General features: G+C 40.0%; 1 protein-coding gene across 7 annotated transcripts in view; it reads left to right on the top strand.

Moving 5' to 3' along the window:
- RALGAPB (Ral GTPase activating protein non-catalytic subunit beta) overlaps positions 1–21,199 on the top strand; it is an 83,266-nt gene that overhangs the window by 38,620 nt on the left and 23,447 nt on the right. For 2 of the 7 annotated variants that reach the window (XM_032419206.1, XM_032419202.1), the window contains 10 exons: positions 814–878; positions 2,729–2,858; positions 3,956–3,964; positions 4,621–4,754; positions 6,250–6,432; positions 7,519–7,670; positions 14,102–14,289; positions 16,632–16,738; positions 18,548–18,700; positions 20,891–21,100. In XM_032419206.1, the coding sequence (XP_032275097.1) occupies positions 814–878; positions 2,729–2,858; positions 3,956–3,964; positions 4,621–4,754; positions 6,250–6,432; positions 7,519–7,670; positions 14,102–14,289; positions 16,632–16,738; positions 18,548–18,700; positions 20,891–21,100 (1,331 nt within the window). The remainder of the gene's footprint in view (positions 1–813; positions 879–2,728; positions 2,859–3,955; positions 3,965–4,620; positions 4,755–6,249; positions 6,433–7,518; positions 7,671–14,101; positions 14,290–16,631; positions 16,739–18,547; positions 18,701–20,890; positions 21,101–21,199) is intronic. The other 5 variants (XM_032419208.1, XM_032419205.1, XM_032419207.1 and 2 more) reach the window with 3 other exon arrangements.

Here is a 21,199-nt window from a genome sequence, read left to right as displayed (position 1 = left end):
CTAGGCTCACCATCTTATTTCTGTTCTAGCCTTTCTAGGGCTGTAAGTTCCTTGATAGTAAATATGTGCAGCTTGCCTTCAGAATATGCAGACAGGGGTAACCCTGAACCATGTGGCTTTAATCATTCTTAAAAAGCAGTCTGATCAGGGACACCTGGGTGGCTCAGTTGGTTGAGCATCCGACTGGTGATTTCAGCTCAGATCATGATTTCATAGCTCATGGGATCAAGCCCCACATCTCGAGCCCCAGGCTCTGTGCCCTGCAAGGAGTCTGCTTGAGATTCTCCCTCTCCCTCTGCTCCTCCCCCAACTCACACCCTCTCCTTCTCTTGCTTTCTCTCCCTCAAATAAATAAATAAATAAGCAAATCTTTAAAAAAGGCAGTCTGATCAGAAAGATATAGCTGTGATTTTTATTTTGTTATTTTTCTTTTATTTCTAAAAGAACAGAATCTGTTTTTTTTAAGTATTCCATAATAATTTTTCTTAGTTTGTAGTAGCCTTGAAATTGAGATGTTTACATCTGGTCTTAAATATCAGTTTAAAAATATCTGATAGTGGTCATGTTTTTATATAGTTAAGTTTGACCTTCAAGTTTATTTTAGAAAATGTGGTTTTAAAACTTGAAGGCAGATCAGAATTAGGGCATTTCTAAAGAGTGTTTTTTTCATACCAGTCAATAGATTTATTAGTAATTTTATGGACATTTCAAGAATAGTAAGCTAAAATCATATTCTTATCTCTATTGAGATATTTTAGCCATTTTAGTATTCTTGTCATGTATTTAAATAAAATGCATTTTTTGCTGTTACAGGGGCAATGTTAAATATTGTTCAAGATTCAGCACTTTTAGAAGCCATTGGTTGCCAAATGGAGATGGTAAGAAGCATACCACATGTAATCTGTCAGAATATCAACATCTGATTTTATGTAAATTGCATTCCAAAATGTCTGTCCTTGTGATTTTTTTTTTTTTTAAAGATTTTATTTATTCATTTGAGACACAGAGATACGGAGAGAGAGAGAGCATGAGCAGGGGGGAGACAGAGGGAGAGGGAGAAGCAGGCTCCCCGCCGAGCAGGAAGCCCGATGTGGGGCTCGATCCCAGGACCCTGGAATCATGACCTGAGCCGAAGGCAGACGCCCAACCATCTGAGCCACCAGGCGCCCCTGTTCTTGTGATTTTTAAAGGCATTTGTTTGTAAATTCAGCTCACTGATTCAGAAGGATCATATTTTAAAATACATATTTTGAGGTTTCTTACCTTTGAGTGTTTCCTCAACCATTCATCAGGTCCTTGAGAGATTCTGCATGAGAGAAATTTCAGCTAGATACAGTCTTTATTTCTGGGCAGTCTCTACTTAAAGCTCTTAACTTCTTTTGCCGTGCTGGTGAACTGGCTTGAGTAATCTAGGAAAAGCCTCCTATTCCATAATTCCTTCTATCCCTAGTAGATTTAATGCTGTCTAGAAACAAGTATTGAGTTTATTCTTTTCCATCTCATCAGCTCTTTTAGCTCCTCTAGACCAAAGTTTGAAGGTCCCCTAAAGCACCAGTACTTCCAAATTAAAAAAGCTTCCCAGTGGGGCGCCTGGGTGGCTCAGTCGTTAAGCGTCTGCCTTCGGCTCGGGTCATGATCCCAGAGTCCTCGGATTGAGCCCCACATCGGGCTCCCTGCTCAGCGGGAAGTCTGCTTCTCCCTCTCCCGCTCCCCCTGCTTGTATTCCCTTTCTCGCTGTGTCTCTCTCTGTCAAATAAATAAATAAAATCTTTAAAAAAAAAAAAAGCTTCCCAGAGACTCCCACTGACCCTTGCTTCTGGCTTCAGGATATGTGATCCCCACACCTGGAGTAGAGGCAGGAGAGAGGGGAAATTTATAGGGTATACTGGAATGAGCTGGGTAGATGTAGGATGGGTGATCAAATTATTATTAAGGAAATTATATTTGTATCCCAGTAGGTAGCTAATAATAGTCAACTGATCCGGATATAATGAATTTTGTTTATATGGGGGAAAATGAGAGAAACCTTTAACAGATACCTTTGTTAGCCCATATACATGTAGAAGTTAATCTTTATACTAACCATGATATCTTATTGTTTGTGTTCTATGATGTAACTACATTTGAAAGTTATTGTTGTTTGTTTATTTGCGTTTTGTTTTTTTAAGCTTGTACTCCTGAAGTCTTGCTTAGGAGGCATAGGGTAATTGTTTAAGGGCCCAGAGTCATTAGCTAGTGAAGTCTAGTGAAGATAGAAAAGGTCTTGGGCTGGCCCTTTATAAACAGCAGCAAAGAAGACTCCAGAATGGACACCCATAATCATCAGACCCTTCATACCCTTCAGTAGATGGTGTCTACGCAAAAACACCACAATAATTTTAATCCCTTGTCCGGTTTTTTAAGATTTTATTAATTCATTTGACAGAGAGAGAACACAGGCAGGGGGAGCGGCAGAGGCAGAGGGAGAAGCAGGCTCCCCGCTGAGCAGGGAGCCCGAAGCAGGGCCTAATCCCGGGACCCTGAGACCATGACCTGAGCTGAAAGCAGACGCTTAACCAACTGCGCCACCCAGGCACCCCTCCTTCTCAGTTTTTATCTGTATATCAGTTTGTGCTACTTAGTTGGCCCATTCTGTTTTATCAACATGGCTTTTAATGACTGACTTCTATCTGTACTTGTCAATTTTGGATGTAGCTCTCAAATCTTTGATCCATTTTTATTTGACTAGGGTGGTGGAGAGAATAACCTGAAGAGTCATAGTCGCACTAATAGTGGTATTAGTTCAGCAAGTGGTGGAAGCACAGAGCCCACAACTCCCGATAGTGAAAGACCTGCTCAAGCTCTCCTAAGGGATTATGGTAAGCCATGTTTGTTTTTTTGAAATCCAAAGATTATTGAATAAGTTTTAATGCCCAGATTCATAAAACAATCTTTTTAAACAAAACTGTAATGTTCATGATTTTAATGTATTTAAGTATAATACTTAATAACCTAATACTTATTAGTCTAAAAGATTTTTAAAAAGAAAACAAATCTTTTAAAATTACCTCTATAGCTTTTAGTAGCTAGATTTTGGGTAGTTTATTAGATTTTATAAATGATTATAGTGGGGGGGGTCAGGAAAAATTTATGAATTCTTTTACCAGATACTGGTAATATGGAGAAATAGAACGTGCTCTGCCTCAGGCTCTAATGATAGGGATAGCCAGCACATCAATTATTGCAGTGTGGTACGTGAAGTGATAAAATATACATTAGATGGAACCCAGAGGAGAGAGTCTTTGTGTTTAAAAATTATATACCCTATAAATTTTAAGCAAAAGTAAGGAAACATTTGCTAGCAGAGCATCCTCTTCAGTGATGTCCTGTACCTTGGCACTTACTTTATGGGTTCTGTGAATTTGTGGGTGCCTTTTTTTTATACATGACTATTAATACTGTATTGAATCTGTGAGTGCTAGTCCAACATGACTGGAATGAAATCTAGATCCTTGGATGTAAATTTAATTTTTTAATTATCTGGAAAATTCATGAGCCTAGGAGTCCAGGCATGTTTCAGTTTGCTTTAAGTATCCTTGAGCATGTCAAATACATCTGGTCATTATGTTAAGGTTATTAAACAAATTTAAATATTGCATTTATAAAGCAGTTATTTAAATTGTTAACTTATTCATTATGTTCATGGATTTAAGTATACTGTGGGTGAAAATTTGTTTTTCATGCTTTCTAAAACACTTCTGAACTAAAGAACTTTTTGAATTATTGTATGTGTTCTAATATAAATGTTTGAAGTGATTATTGTTTGTTTCAGCCTTTTGAACTGGTGTTAGTGAGTTCTGCTTGTAATGTCGTAAAGTAGTTTTTACTAAGAAATCCAGATTTGTGTTAGTGTCGCATGAATGTCTCTCTTTAATGATCATTCCTTTTTCTGTTGTCACTGCCCTCTTTCTGATAGGATCGACAGGTATAATGTCCCTAAAGCTTCCTTTATAAAATCAGTTTAATTTGTCCTAATTTATTATTAGCTAAGTAGTAATTACTTAAATGTAGAACTAGAGGCCAAATAAAAATATGTTGACTTGGTTATTTAATTTTTTTTAAAGAAACATTAAAGTAGCTTTAGAGAATTAAATGTTAAAATGTGTTTGAAAAGGCATTGCATGTGACTTTTGATAGTTTAAACCCTGAAAATAATTTCAACAGATGTTTTAGGGTATTCCTAACATCTGAGGAGATTCTAAAATGTGAATTCTTTTTTCTATAAAATTCCAAGGAAATAATTGATAGCCTTTTCATTGTTTTTTTTAAAATGTAACTCTCTATGAGTTAATTAAGAAATTTTAAGATATATTGAACTGCCAAATCCTAGTGGATGTCTGTGTAAAAGTACCTGAGCTGGGAGCTAGAAGCTGCTTTGGTCCAGTATGTGTGCCCTGTGCACTGTTGTTCAGTCAGGCTTGACGCTCAGGCCAGTGGGGTGGGGAGCATAGCACTGTGTGGGTGCCCGTCGTGCTCACTGTGGCTGCTGTGGTCTGTGCCTGGTGGAATGCTGTGCTTCTCGTTACTAATGCTTAGTTGTTTTCCCTCCCTGTGGGATGTGGCATTGGGGTTATATCCTAGCTCTTAATACAGATTCAGCTGCTGGGCTCCTGATTCGCAGCATTCATCTTGTCACCCAAAGACTCAACTCCCAGTGGCGGCAAGACATGAGCATATCACTGGCAGCTCTAGAGCTCCTTTCTGGCCTGGCAAAGGTGAGGAGAACAGTCCTTTTATTTTAGCCCAATAGCTTTGGACCATGACTCTTTTTCCTGTATCTCTCAACTCCTTGATATGGGTATTACAGTGTTGCTTATACTCAAACATAGTTTTATCCAGAGTGTGCAAAAGTAAGCCTCCAAGTGAAATTTTACAAAGTGAACTTTACTTTTTTTAATAGGCTCAAAGATTATGAATGATACTTTTGCTGTTCAGTTACAGGAAACATTTCAGTACTTCCTATTTATTTGCACATGATAATAGAATATCTGTTGATTTTTTTTTTTAAGATTTTATTTATTTATTTGACAGAGACACAGCGAGAGAGGGAACACAAGTGGGGGAGTGGGAGAGGGAGAAGCAGACTTCCTGCCGAGCAGGGAGCCCAATGCGGGGCTCAATCCCAGGAGCCCGGGATCATGACCTGAGCTGAAGGCAGATGCTTAACGACTGAGCCACCCAGGCGCCCCTACCTGTTGATTTTGTATTTTCTTATAATACCCTTAAATTTTCAACATGACATTTTGTGTCGTTGTATGATCATCTGATTTTAATAAATGCACATAAAAATGTGCATAAATTTCAAAATATTTATGCTGAGTAGAAGAAGCCAGACCCCCTCCCCAAAAAAGAATACAATACATATGATTTTATTTGTATAAAACTCTAGAAAATGCAGATTAACCTGTATTGACAGAAAGCAGATCAGTAGTAACCTAAGGAAGGGGCATAAAGGAGTGGAAAAAAGGATTAGAAAGGTGCATGAGGATATTTGAGGGGGTGATGGATATTTTTCACTATTTTGATTGTGGTGATAGTTCACAAGTGTATACTTATGCCAAAATTTATGAAATTCTTCACTTTAAATACGTGTAGTTTCCTATATGTTAATTATACATCCGAGCAGCTATACAGAACTTTATGGCCCATAGAGCATTACTGCAGGGTTGGGTTAGGGGGCTTCGGAAATGTATACACGTTCCATTGCCAGATATTCTTTTGATATCTGACGACGATGGATAGGTGCACCCCAGGAGTTTAGGTTTTTAGCCAATGAAAAAATATGCTAAAATGAAATAACTGTGTTGGAGTTTGAAAAATGTTCTCTGATTTTATAGAGTATTTTATGATGATATATCTGAAATATTTCTCTGTATAAATAATACTTATTTTTAAGATTTATTTATTTGAGAGCGAGCAGGAGGAGGGGCAAAGGGAGAGGGGGAGAGAGAATCTCAAGCAGGCTCCACCACCAGCACAGTGCCCGACATGGGACTCGATCTTACAACCCTGGGATCATGACCTGAGCCAAAATCAAGAGTTGGACACAACCGATTGAGCCACCCTGGTGCCTTTGTATAAATAAAATTTTTGAAAGCAAGGCTTCCTGTGGTGTATCCCAGGGTCAGAAAGACCAGGCTGCAGTGCAGATAGTTTGAAATCAGTACAGTGGTTCCTGGCTAACTGTGTTCCCCGTATGAATATGCTCAGGTAAAGGTGGTGGTTGACTCCGGAGACCGGAAGCGAGCCATCAGTTCCGTGTGCAGCTACATTGTGTACCAGTGTAGTCGGCCAGCTCCTCTCCACTCCCGGGATCTGCACTCCATGATAGTAGCAGCTTTTCAGTGTCTCTGTGTCTGGCTGACAGAGCACCCTGATATGCTTGATGAAAAGGTTAGTTTACTAGGTCTTAAAACAGGAAGGAGAAACAAAAATGTATGTTGGGAAGATGCCCTTAAAAGAGAATATTTAAATACAATATTGCATACTTTAAACTGAATATACTTGTTATATTTTGGTAGGACACTTGTCCTTTTGGGCTCCACTCAAAAATTGTCATCATGCTTATATTTGGTTGCAAATTAATCCATAGAGAAGTTCTTTTGAAAGATGGAGCCTTGGCTAATTTATCTGAACTATCAAGAAAACTCTTTCTTGAAAGGATGTGGTAGCTTTGAGATGGCCAGAAGGCACTTTGGTCACCCATTGCCAAACTTCGAAGGGCAGTTGGGAGCCAGGTTGCAGACCTATTGCACAGCTTGCTGTAACGGTTTGCCTGTATATTAAAAATTTCATTTCACACATATTTTCCACTTTCAAGTAGGCACAGATATATCTAGGCTGATTTCCCTTGCCATTGTTCCATTTAATATCTTCCTTATAGGGAGGCAGGTGGTTATCAAGAATTCATAGTGTAAATAAGAGGTATCAGTCTCATTGAATATTTATGGAGAGCTTTGTATCATTTTAAAATAATACTATTGATTAAATCTTAGTTATTTTCATTATGGCTTCTAATGTTATGGTACCAAGAATTGCTTAAAAATTTCAGTAACTGATGAACTTCCCTTTGGATAATCTAATGTCTTAGGTTTCCATCTTGCTCCTGAATTTTTTTTTAATCTTAGTGACTTAATGTCTTAAACCACCCCAGGTTTAACTGAATTACTGTTCTATCTCTTAAACTTGGGCTTTCCTGATTTTATAGCCTGTGGTAATTTTATAAGAATTATAACTGATAAGATTGAATTGAATTTATCATTTATTATCTAACTCTGAACATTCAAATTCAGTTCTTTAAAGAAAAATTGGGGGGCAAAGTTTCTTATATTATTGTGAAATTAACATACACCTTTTAAAGTGAGAAGGAAACTGAAGCCCACCACCAAAACACAACCACTGTTAGCATTTTGCTGTATTTCCTTATCTTCTCATAAGATAGGTTTATTACAAAAACTGATTTGCCTTTCCTGCTTCTAGGACTGTCTTAAGGAAGTATTGGAGATTGTGGAACTGGGTATTTCAGGAAGTAAGTCCAAGAACAGTGAGCAAGAGGTCAAGTACAAAGGAGATAAGGAGCCAAACCCTGCATCTATGAGGGTAAAGGATGCTGCTGAAGCCACCCTAACATGGTATGGAAAGTGACTGCGCAGGGATTGCACCTAGCAGTTAGATGGGGTTAGCTGCGATCCATGATTCTTCTCCTCCCCAGTTGTTCAGCATGAAGTGATGTAATCTTCCAGGATACTTTTTCTTGAGAAATAAAATGGAAAGGAAAAACTTGTTTTGGGGACCAAAAGAAACCAGGAATATGGGGCTGAGAGTTTGGGTTCCTGTTTTTCTGTGCTAGTTGGCTTTAACTGAAGTCATATCATGTTAGAGTTAGCTAGGATCTCAGAGAGCCTTACTCTTCCTCTTCACTTTGGTGCCTGAGTCCAGAGATGGGATCTGCCTGAGGTCACACTATTAAGTCTCCTGCTTCTTAGCTCAGTGGTCTGTATTCTGTTACATTTATATATGTATTAGAAGTGCATTCAGTCAAGATTTATGAGCTCCCTCTTATGAACTTGTAATAGGATTGTAAAGATAAATCAGATTTAGTCACCACCCTCAAGGAGCTTCTTGTCCAATAGGGAAGGTAAGAGATGAGCACAAATAGCTATAATGTTAGGTGGAGAGTAAGTGCTGCAGGAGAAGAGGTATAATAACATGCTGGAAGGGGGAAATGAATACTTCCAGATATGGGGCAATCAAAGATTTCTAGAGAGGATGACATTGGACCTGAGTTTTACAGGATGGGTGTAGTTTCATCAAAAGCCAGATTACAGAGTGGTTAAGAAGGCAGCAAGAGAAGATTTCTGTTCTAATCATTTTGGTAGTAAAGGGATGGAGACAGGTTGGAACCTTAGAAAAATAGCAAAGATTGCTGAAAGAGTTTGGATTTGGCTGGTGGTACTTGAGGAGAGTGGAAAGAGGGAGAGAAGGCAGTGTAGGCATATTTATGGATTGGAGGGAAGAGTTGAGTGGAGAAGATTAGGTAGAATCACATAACAGTTGGAAAGTTGGAGCTTATGAAAGGTAGGTGTGGGTGAAGACCCAGAAAATATAAAAGCAGGAAGGAGGATGTCAGGTTAGTCTGGATTGTCTCATCTTGGTTGTAAAGTGGTAGGCAAGACTGCTTGCAGATTTGTATGTAAATCAGCGCTTACCAAGATCCCAGAATCTTTTGAGTTCAGTGGTCTATTTATCACTTGGGGCGTGCACAGTAAAGTTGGATTTATTTCTCTTCCTCTTGGGCTTTGGTCATTCAGTACATTTTTAGAAGCATGCATGCTTTTTTTTGTGTGTGTGTGGAACAATCATAATATTTTTAGTGAGGAAATACCAAGATTAAAACATAGAAAAGTATATGAGGAGAATTATATGGTATTAAATGTGTCCCTAGAATCAGAGGAAAAGAACAGCTGATTAATTTAAGAAAATTTTAACTGGAAAAGATTACAGAAAGGAGAAAGTCCATTCACCTTAAGAAAAACAGTAAACACCCACAAACTTCCATCTTCAGGTTTTCAGTAATGGTTTTTTTTTGTACGACCATTAGACTAACCTCCCCCACAAAATTCAACCAACCATCATAAAAATTAAGTTGTGGACAGGTCCAGCTGGCTATATTCCATGTTTACCCTTAGACGCTTTTCCAGCCAATGAGGGTAAAGTTCATGGTGCACACAGCAAGAATAAAAAGAGAATCACTTCCCTTCACACAGAAGGAACCCCCCATCTTGAGCATCTTTCTGCACTTTGCAGTGTGAGGTGTCTCAGTGCTTGCGGGCACTCTTCAGCCCCATAACTGTGAAGGTAGCAGCCGTCAGTTTCTCATAAACCAGGACCATGAGAGCAGCAGTGAGGACTGTCTGTAGCAGTTTGGCTTCAAGGCCTTTGTAGAGTCCCATGATTCTAAAACACTTTACTCGTTGGTGAAGAAGATAGAGAACATTCCGAAGACTCCCCAATAGAAGCATGCATGCTTTAGTTTAGTCCTGCTTACTGCACTGGCTAGGCTCTCAGTGTGCTTCTGGAGGTTTGGCTAATAGCTAGAAAATTAGGAAAATGTGAATGCAACTGTTGAAACATGTACTTACACAGGCGATGAGTACTAGAAATAATGCAAGTTCAGAGGGGTGCCTGGATGGCTCAGTCAGTTAAGTGTCCAGCTCTTGGTTTGGTTTGGTTTTTGAAGATTTTCTTTATTTATCTGAGAGAGAGAGATTGTGCACGAGTGGAGGGAGGGGCAGAGGGAGAAGCAGATTCCCTGCTGAGCAGGGAGCCTAATGTGGTGCTCAATCCCAGGACCCTGAGCCAAACACAAATGCTTAACCAACTGAGCCACCCGGGTGCCCTTCCAACTCTTGGTTTCGGCTCAGGTCATGATCTCATGGGTGGTGAGATGGAGCCCCGAGTTGGGCTTCGCGCTCAGTGGACAGTCTGCTCCAAGATTATCTTCCTCTGCCCCTCCCCCCACTGTGTGTGTGTGTGTGTGTGTGTGTGTGTGTGTGTGTGTGTGTGTGTGTCTTTCAAATAAGTCTTAAAAAAAAAGTTCAGAGAGAAGACCGTGTTGGGGGTGGGGTAGACTGAAAAGCTTTATAAAAGAACTGAGCCTTGATGTGTGCCTGGAAGAGTAAGAAAGATATGGAGAGAAAGGGGGAGAGCATTTCTCACTGGGAACTCTGTATTATACAAAAGTAAGTTTGCTGCATCCTAGCCTCATTCCTGTGAGAATATGACACTGCAAGAATTGGATATGTGCTCAGAATGAGTAGTGAGCCCTGGCTTCCAGGCAGCCTAGCCAGTGGTTATCTATGTGGCTCATCTGTTTTATCTGCAGCTGTCTGGTTTCTGCTGCCAGCTCCACAAATGTTATCTCCAGTTACCAGTCTTGAAGAGGGCCCTGCAGAGTATTGTCATCATGAAACCTGTCCCAAACCAAATCTGTCTGTTCCCTCAAAATTACTGCTGTTTTCTAATTATGCAAACATAGACCTTTGGCTTTTTTTCTGAGTTATCTCTGCTTTATCTGTCATTCCCCATATGAAGCCAGTGACTGAGTCCAGTAGACTTTATTTTTAGAAGTATTTTCTCCATCCCCTCTAACCTCAGCATCCTGGTCTAGGCTTTTCTCACTTCTTACCTAATTTCCCTGTTTTTAATCTCACCCTGTTCATCTGGCATTCCGTTTTTTTTTTTTTTAAGATTTTATTTATTTATTTGACAGAGAGAGATAGCGACAGCAGGAACACAAGCAGGGGGAGTGGGAGAGGGAGAAGCAGGCTTCCTGCTGAGCAGAGAGCCCGATGCGGGGCTCGATCCCAGGACCCCGGGATCACAACCCGAGCCGAAGGCAGACGCTTAACGACTGAGCCACCCAGGCTCCCCTTGCATTCCGTTTTTTAACTCATCCTTAGGCACTGTTTTTTTTTTCTGCTGCTTAAGTGGTTGAAAACTGAATAGATCTGTTTCCTGCCATGTTGTCTGAACTCCTTGTCTGGCTGTCAAGGCCCTCCTTATTCTGTCCCTACTCATACTGTCTGATCTTTCCCAGCACATTCCTTCTGCCATAGTGGGACCTGGCAGGCCATTTGTGGGCATGCTCATACCTGTCTCTGTGTATTCCCTGGGTTTCAGGACTTCCCTCTTTTCCCTGTGATCACATCCTCCACTGTTCAGTGCTCACGTCGGATCTGGCTACCTCCATGGGACCTTCCTTGGCTATTCTGCTTCTGAATGATGACTCTTTTCTGGGCCTCTGTGCTCATTCAGTCAGACCCGACTGCATAGTATGGAATTCTATACTGTCACAATTGTATCTGGTTATATTTGATACATGCTAGTGTTGTCTCCCCAACTTGGATAGAGGCCACATTTCCTTCTTCAACACCTCTCACAGTGCTAAGAATAGTAGACAGTTATGAAGTGCAGATTGGCTGGTTGGGTGTTCTCTCCTTCGTGTGCTAATACAAATTCAGAATTAGGACTCTTGGAACATCATTCAGCAGCCCTTCTACGAAAGCCCCCTGTAAGACACGTATACCGAGTTATTTAGTCTCTAATTTTGGGATACTCTAACCTCCAGGGTTCCCATTTCATTTTTATTGTTAAAAATTTGATGTTTACATTGAACTGAAATCTATCCCACTTTAACTTTCACCTATTGGTTCTAATTCTAACTCTTGATAGTGGAGTCCTCTTTCCAGGCAGTAACGATGTCTGAAGATAGTGCTCATGAAAATAGTGATTTGTTTCTGCCAGTACTTTAAGCTATTTGTTGTATGACAGAGATTCAAGTACTTTTATCATTCTGGTCATTTTTCTCTCAGCGGTGTGGGTTTGACTACGTATGTACCTCTTAAAGGTACTGAGTACAATATTCTAGGTGAGTTGGATGATCTTTACGCTCTGTAGGATATTATATTTTCATTAAAATGTACTTTGAGACTGCATTGGGTTTTTGAGAACTTGATGATTTGCATAAAGTCAACTAAAATTAGAGTCTTTTTTCACACATTTATCTTTTGTCTGTTTTTCTCATCGTGTACTTACTTGTTTGGGGGTATTTGGATGTACAGAACTCTACATTTAAACTTGAGATCTCTTTATGTAAGCTTTACCTCATTATTTGGATCCCAACTCTTCCTCTGACATATTAACTCTGCAGCTCAACTTTGGTCAACCACAGATTTAATGAGCCTGCTATGTGTGTGTCCTAATCAAAGACACTGGTGAAAATATTGAACAGAGAGAGACTCACAAAGCACACCATCAGAGATTTCCATTCAGGTTGACAGGGATTTTTCAATGTTGTCTCCAAGGTTATCACCATACACTGTCAAATACTTGTATGTGTTGATTTCAGAGACCATTTTCTGCCTTTCCAGTCTAGTCACTATCAGAAGAGAAAATGTGGTTAGGCTGGTGTGATTTGATCTTAGTAACCTATTTCCTTGCCAGCAGCCCATTTGATATTGTCTTAGAATCTTGTGTGGAACATGACAAACTCACATGGTCCATATACTTTATGACATCTGTCTCTGTCCTGTATTAGAAAACTGAAGTCACATTTTCCTATTTCTGGTCTGCTGGTATTTCACCTGTTTTCCACAAATCCTTAGAGACTTGAACTCACCATCAGATTCTCCTGGTCTTTGAAATTTTTAGACCATCCTCCTCCTAAGAGGAGAGAACATTTTGGATGGAAAACATCTCTTGAGCAGTGTTGCCTTCCATTATCAGAGGTTTTTGCGTTCAGGCATTAGAATGAAGGAGAAAGGGAGAGGCCACTCAAACTAAGGATGGAGATGACAAAAATGTGTTGGGGAGTATTAGTTTTCCAAATGAAGTGCATATGGGGAAGGCCTCCTGGTACACTGGTAGTACGTCAGACTCCAAATGAGATGCATATGAAAGGTCAGGTGATATTAGGACCACAGGGTAAAATCATTACAAGATACTTTCTGTGTTTCAGTTTTTTCATTATAAAATGGGAATAATAATGGTACTTACCTCATAGGGTTGTTTTGATAGCTAAATAAAAGAATGTGTGTAAAGTGGACCAGTGCCTCATGATAAGTGCCAGTTATTATTGTTAATTGAATGTATGCAGAAATCTCTATGGACATAAACATTTCTGAATGTTAAAGTTTTGTTCAGTTGAATTCCAGTTTACAAAGCATTTTTTAAAAATAGTCTTATTTAGTAATTACAATAGTTCTATAAGGTGTACTATTAGTGCCTCCAGTCTTATCTGTAAAATGAGGATAATGTCTACTCAGGACCACACAGTGAGAAGGCAGCAAGCCCTGGTTCCTGGTTGCTTAAAAATCACGTATCACATCTGGGCCTGAATTTCCTCATCTGAAATATTGAGGTTTGGCTGGTCTTTGGGTCCTTTTTTAGGTCTAGAATGCTTTAGCTAGCATAATCCTGACACCTGGAGCACATAACATATTTTTTTAAATATATCTTTGGGAGCTCCACAATTTAGAAGTGTGGTTAGTTGGGTTCTCTGGATAGCAGGCTCTGAGAGAAATTTCCTTGCAAGAAGTTAATTGGAAGGTGCTCTTAGGATCAGCCGCTCTGTGGGAGTGAAGGAGGCAGGACTGAGCAGAGGGAAGCACTAAGCTGGGGCAGGTGCAACAAAGAGCTTTGAGGTTGGGATGGGACTTGATACCCCCACATCACCCTTTCACTGGCTGTGGGCTGTCCTAGGGCAAAGCGGAGATTTGGGGTGAGGTGCTTCTTCTTGGCTGAGAGCGGGTCCTAGAGAGGGATGCAGTTGAAAGCTGTGGCCACCATCTCTCTGCATCTGGGGGACTGGAGCTTTCAGTCTTGGAGGCAGGATTCTGGACCACACACCACAACGTCCACCACAGGGAGTAAATCTGACTTGTAAAGAGGAAGCATGGCTGTGGTCAATTAAAATTCAAAGAGCAGAAGGACACATTGATGCATGAGGTAAACTTAAGATTTTGCTTTGGGGATTAACTGTTATCTTTTGCATTCTCCATAGTATTATGCAGTTGCTTGGCGCATTTCCTTCACCCAGTGGTCCTGCCTCTCCTTGTAGTCTGGTGAATGAGACCACTTTGATTAAATACTCCAGGCTGCCAACCATAAACAAGCATAGTTTCCGGTACTTTGTCTTGGATAACAGTGTCATCCTGGCAATGCTGGAGCAACCTCTTGGAAATGAACAGAGTAAGTTTCAGCACTTTGGGCCTTCTCCACTGCTAAATCAGTGTGTTCATCAGTACTCGCAGGCTGTTTCCAGGATCAGGGAAGGAAAAGACTGCAAATGCACACAATTTTGCATTTGTCAAAAGGTCTTCTAGCTGTGTGGTAGTAGTAACTGAAAAATTAGAGGGTCAGAAAATAGAATACACATATTAAATAGACTCTCTTAGAGGTTCTTTGTATGTATCTGAAATACATACAAAGAAATCTCAGAAAGGAGCTCTGTAGTTCTATAAAAAGTTTACTTTAGTGGGGTATTTTCTCTTCTGTACTATGTATAAAAATTATTATTACTCTTCTTGAACTTCGGATCCTGCCCTTCTCCTCCTCTGGCCCTCACTCCACATTGTTGTATTTCTGTTATCCGTGCCACCCAAACAGGCAGGAAATTTGAGGAGTCATCTTGGCCTGCTCCTTCCTGTTTCTCCCTTCCATAACTGGTGTCCAAGTTTCTGCTTACCCAGTAACTCTTGCATCTTTTTTTCCTCTGCATCCCACCCAATACATCCAAATGTAGGGCCTTATTATTTCTTACTGAGATTATTGTGGTTGCTTCCTACATGGTCTGATCCCCCCTCCTCTGGTTCCAAAATGTCTTATCCTTACCCCAATCCTACCTGCTGCCACCATTATACTCTTCCTCAAGTATGGATCTGACCATGCCAGTGTCCTCCTGAAAACCCTTTAATGATTTTCCATTGACACAGCATACACTCGTTCCCTCCTCAACTTCCCTCCAATTATAAGCCATCTCAAGGTATATGATTACCACTGCAACCCAGGCTACTCAGAGTATACTTTTTTTCTGATGGTAGTTGGAATCAGCCAGTATGTAAAGGAAGCATGTTCTCAGAGAGACCCTTATTTCTGGGAAAGTGAAGGTTACAGAACCTATGGGCAGAGAGGGTCCAGGGAATCACCCACTGTTCCTTCATTTACAGGTGAAGAAACGGAGGCTCAGAGAGGGTATGTGACTTGGTCAGGGTTACCCGAGAAGTACGTGGTATGACTGGGACTAGTGTCCAAATTTTCTGAGCCTCATACTGTCCTTTTCTGTTGTCCCTGCCCCATAGGATTTTCTCAGTAATTAAAGACTTGTTACCTTTACAAAGGTGAACAGGGTCTTACAGTCCCATGCAAATTCTGTTGAGACTATATGAGTAGAATCTCATGAATCCATAAAACGAAAATGAGACATTTCCCTACAGTTCACAGATGAATGAATACCATGACAGGTTTCCATTGTCTAGTGGTAAGATACAGTGACTTTAATATAAAATAGATGTGGCCTTTAATCATTGCCCAGGTCCAGAAGTGCTAGTTCCAACTCTTCCCTGCATGCACTTCTTTCTTCTCTGTCCCAGACCTAGGGCTTGTTTCACTTTCTCCCCTGGCTTGTGCATTTTATTCATGATTCCTCCATCCTTCTCCTCCCAGGCCACCTGCTAAAGAGTCTAAAATCTCCGTGTACCCTTTGGGTTTCCTGGCCTGAGGGGCAAGTGTCAGCCCTCTTCCACATTTTTTAGGACTTCCCTACTCTCATTCCAAGTAATTTCACGGTACTGGAAGTGTACTAAAAGTATAAACAGTTGGGATTTTATAGATATACAAGGACATTTTAATAGTTGATTATAATAGTTAATAGAAGAAGTGAGAAAGAAAAGTTTGAAAAAGTTTAGTTCCCACACCAGGACAAAGGAGGGAATAAGAAGGAGGATCTGGGTCACTCAGGAACTCCATCTTGAGTTTCTCCCTGCCTCCCCGCCCCCCCTAGTTCCCTGCCCCTGAACTTCCCCTGGGATGGAACAGTGACTGCCTGTGGTGGATAGCAGTACACAAGGCGTGGGGGAATGCAACAGCAGCACTGCAGACACCCCGTCTGTCTGTCTGTACTAAGCATATTGGCTAGGACAGGGTTTGCCAAAAATGTGTACGTGTACCACTGGACGCAGGAGGTGGTGGTAGTCAGTATATTGGTGAACATTATTTTATGTATTGTTAAACATGTGTTTAAAAAATACATTATTAGCACACCAAAATTCACAGTTTTCCATTTAAAGATACACAATTTCCTTTTAAAATAGATTTAAGTTTAAAAAAGAAAGTGGTTGATACAAGGTAAGATAATAGTACTTACGGTATGTGGATATGGCAGAAACCGCAGAGGTGGCACACGGACAAGAACACTGTGACTTTCAAACACTGTGCTGGGCTTGGATTATTAGAGGCTCTACAGTTAATAACAGGTGTATTTTAAATCATTGTTGTCTGAAATAAAAATTTTTTACACCAATATTTTATTCTAGATGATTTTTTCCCCTCTGTCACTGTGCTGGTCCGGGGAATGTCTGGAAGACTTGCTTGGGCACAACAACTTTGCCTTTTACCCAGAGGAGCAAAAGCAAATCAGAAGGTATCCATTAGAAATTATAGGGAAGTGACTAGGAGTGAGTGAGTGCATGCATTCGAGTGTGCGTGTGTGTTATGATTTAAAGGTTAAATAACATCCCAACAAAATTCATTGATAAAAGAGGGGGAGACGAACCATGAGAGACGATGGACTCTGAAAAACAAACTGAGGGTTCTAGAGGGGAGGGGGGTGGGAGGATGGGTTGGCCTGGTGATGGGTATTAAAGAGGGCACGTTCTGCATGGAGCACTGGGTGTTATGCACAAACAATGAATCATGAAACACTGCATCTAAAACTAATGATGTAATGTATGGTGATTAACATAACAATAAAAAAATTAAAAAAAAATTCATTGATAAATATTTTTGATCCAGGGTTCAGTCCGTTCGTTCACATCAGAATCATCTTAGGAGCCCATAATTCCCACATCCACTAAATTACTCTTAAAAGAATCTTCATGAGAGGTGTATTTTCAAAAAGCTTTCCAGGTGATTCTGAATCTGCTTATGATTAAGAACTACTGTTCTGAGCCGTGGCCGCATTTTTTTATGTTGTGTTAAATATAATAAAACTCAGGTATGCGGCATGTATGAAAAAACTTTGGCCAGACTCTCGATCTCTCTGGCAATAGGACTTAGTTTCACATTGTTTTTATATAATTTATTCCTGTATAATTGGTAATATGCCCTGTAATTTTTTTAATATGCTGTATAATTTAATGAAATCTTATTTGGAATGGCATAGTTTATTTTCTTTGTAATGTTTGTAATTTTGTGAATAAAATTTGCTCATGGGAGAAGGTTGGAAAATTCAGATAATAAGGAAGAAATTTTAAATCATCTGTACTCTGACTTTCCAGAGGTAGTCACTAAGTACTTTAGTGGATTTCTTTACAGCCTTTTTTCCTTTCTGTACACGATAATATTAAATAGAATTTGAGTCCTTTTTGTATACCATTCTTTTCACTTATTACATTACAAGCTTTTACTTATGTTACTAGAAATTCTTTAAAACATGATTTCATAAAATGTTACCAGCATTTAAGAGAGACAACCACAAAATTGGAGCATGTGTCTAAAATCACTTAACATCCTGGCTGTCTCTTTTAGATGATATGTGTTTTTACCCTGTGAGGAGCACACCCCTGTTTTTGCTTGGTGGCATCATGCAGATCACATTCTGTCAGCACTGTACGCCACTAAATTAGCATTAAAGACAGGAGGAAGGAGATCAGGAAAGGAACTAAAATTTGTTGATGCTTTAATGTGTGCCTTATACATTTTTATTTAATCATTACAACATCCTTGTGATGGATTATTTCCACTTTTCAGATGCAAAAACAGAAGCCGCACAGTTAATGTATATCAAAGCAGGGATTTGGAGCCACGAGGATCTAGATTTGGTATTCAGTTGAACTCCCTGTCTGGAGAGGCCCAGGGGACCTAAACTTGTACTTTGTTATATGGGATGATTTGAGAACCCTTGGAGAAGAGGGAAGTTTGAGCCTTAAGTTCTGAACTGCCTTATCTGTTGGTTTACCACTTGATATGGGAAATTCTGGCCTGGGGCTGTTAGAGGTATACAACCCATAAGTCACAAAATCTGCAAAATGATGAACATGTTTATAAAAATAAAGGAATACACTGGTACACAGGCTGTTTACCTTTAGTGTTAGCAGTGGTATTTGCAGATACTGAGTTCCAGTGTTATGTAATCCTAGGGAAACAGGCATCTAAGAGACCAGGGAAGTACATGTCATTACAGATGGCACCAAATGTAATTCACATAACATTATTTGTTTTATTTTAACAGCTTTTTGTACCTGAACCTCGTCCAGTTCCTAAAAATGATGTTGGATTTAAATATACTGTCAAACATCGACCATTTCCTGAAGAGGTGGATAAGATTCCTTTTGTGAAAGCAGATCTGAGCATTCCAGATTTGCATGAAATTGTCACTGAAGAAGTAAGATAAGTTATTGTCAGCTGTTGTTAAGGGAATGACTAAACATTCTTGAACAACTGCCGTGGTCGAGACTGCTGCCTTTTTTTGATGTTGTTGGAGGTGCTTCATAAGATGACCTAGATCTCTGTCATCCAGGTTACCATGTAGTAAGAAGTATTTGTGGCTGATTGAAAGGACCTGGACCCCTCCTAGAGAGGCGTCTGGGCTGGTCCATGGTAGGTTTCAGCAGGATGGGGACATGATCAGAATGGTGGAGGATATTTGGAGAAGGGAGACCAATTCAGAGATTTTGATGACCATCAAGGCAGGGAAAAGGAAGGACTACCTGGCTGATAGTGGAAGCTGAAACACATGGAATGTACTGTAGAGGTAGACCCAAGCAGTCTTCGATTGATGAGAGAAGGAAAAAAACTGAAGAACTTAGATTCTGAAGCTGAGTGACAAAGGAGATATCGGTGCTATTTACAGAAATATGGATTATTTAGGAAGAGGACATGTTTGGGAAGATGGGAAAAATGTATTTGGTTTTAGATTAATTTAGATAATTAGATTAAGTAATTGGTATCTTAGATCAAGAGAGAAGAAGTTTAAGAAGTAGGGGGCAGAAATATGTCAGGGCATGAGAGAATAGGACAGGAATGGAGGCTGCTTAGAGAGATCAGAGAGAAGGAGCACTAAGTAGAGGCCCCTGGATTTTGGCATGAACGTGTGGGTGACCTTTGAGAGCAGGTCCAAAAGAGTGTTAAAATCAGGGACAGGAGTGTGAGGGGCTGGAGGGTGAGTGGTTAATGAGAGGCACTGAACATGAACTACACAGTTAGCATTTAAGAGAGTGGATAATAGCATGAGGAAATGGCCTAGCTAAGGCAAGGCAAAGCTAGTTTTTACTTTTCTTTTTTCTTTCTTTCTCTCTGTTTTTTTTTTTAAACTCATAGTTGTGAGGAATATGAACATGCTTAGAGGCTGAAAGGAAGGAAGCAGTGGAAAAAGGGCCTGTGTCTGCTAATACTGTAAGATGGGCTAGGAAAATGATAAGTAATCAAATAAGGCCGTAGAGGGAGTAGGGTCAAGAGTCTGAGTGATTGTGTCTAGAAAAACCATATTTCTGGTAAGACAGGAGAGAAGGAGAGAACAGGTGGAGGTTCAGAGACATTTGAAGGTGGAAAGGAGGGAGCTCATGTAAATTTTAATTTTAGTTCTTAGCAGTGAAATAGGGAATAAAAAATAGCTCATAAAATTGCCAGGCAGCCCAGCCCAGGTTAAATAGAATTGTCTATAGTGAAATTATTTAACTTACTATGCTAACTTTCTTCTTCAAAAGTCCTTGGGATCTGGAGGCATTAAGTAAAAAAATTTGAGTGGTGTGGAGATTGATAGGGGTAAGAATATGGAAGAATAAAAAAACATGGCCATTTATATGTTTAGAAGAGGGTACTAAGATGTTAGATTTGGGGGGTTAGGCTTGGTTGGGAAATAGATAAAGCCAGGATACTACTGGCTGGGACAATATGAGGAGGGGTTGAATGCTCACAGTGCTGGGAAAGCACAGCTTGGGGAGGGAAGGTGTGGGAGAGCTGCAGGAGGGGGCTTGTGGTTGGAGAAGGGAATCTCATTGTAGCTCTTTAAAGTACGGCTTATCTGAGGTACAGAGTGTGCTTGTAGATGGCCAAAGTTGTGAAGGTTGAGGAGGTTATAGAAATACAAGCCAGGCTATTGGAAGGATCATCGCTCACCACAGAGGATGGAGTTTAAGCTAGGATTGATCAGAAGGGAAGCAGGCGGTCGGAGAGAGTCTCTGAATCTAGTGGAGTAATCCATACGGATGAGGACTTTCAACGTGAGGGGCTGTAGGGTGAGGGTGGACAGTGGTGAGGGAGAGGGGGTGAAAGCAACAACTCTGCCCCCTTTCTTGCCCATTTGAGGGGAAGCAGAGACAGAATGGTTTCATTTACAGCAAGGAGATGAAGGACGACATTGTTGAGGCTACAGGGGAGTTTTTTGGGTATTTGTTTTAACCTTGAAACATGTTTGCTTAGTTGCATTCTGTATTGAATTGAAACTCAGTGTTGATCAGTGAAAATTATCTGCATTTCCTTTGTTGCTTAAAGCTTTATTTTTATTCTTAAATTAAGATTAATCCTATTACTTTTATGATAATTCCAAAATAATTAAATATTTGGTTTATTTCAGTTAGAAGAGAGACATGAAAAATTAAGGAATGGCATGACCCAGCAGATTGCTTATGAAGTACACCTTGAACATCAAAGTGAGGAAGAACTGCAAAAGAGAAGTTTTCCTGATCCAGTTACGGATTGTAAGCCTCCACCACCTGCCCAGGAATTCCAAACAGCACGCCTTTTCCTTTCCCACTTTGGATTTTTGTCCTTAGAAGCATTGAAGGTAATTTTCCTAAACCTCTATGAGTAAATATATTCATAAATTAACATGGAGTTGATAATAGCTAAAACATTTTTATGAGGACAGAAGGAATTAAATAAA

This window comes from Phoca vitulina, unplaced genomic scaffold (assembly GCF_004348235.1).
Source record: "Phoca vitulina isolate PV1807 unplaced genomic scaffold, GSC_HSeal_1.0 scaffold22, whole genome shotgun sequence".
Classification (NCBI taxonomy): Eukaryota; Metazoa; Chordata; class Mammalia; order Carnivora; family Phocidae; genus Phoca; species Phoca vitulina.
This window is presented reverse-complemented; position numbering and strand designations above follow the sequence as displayed.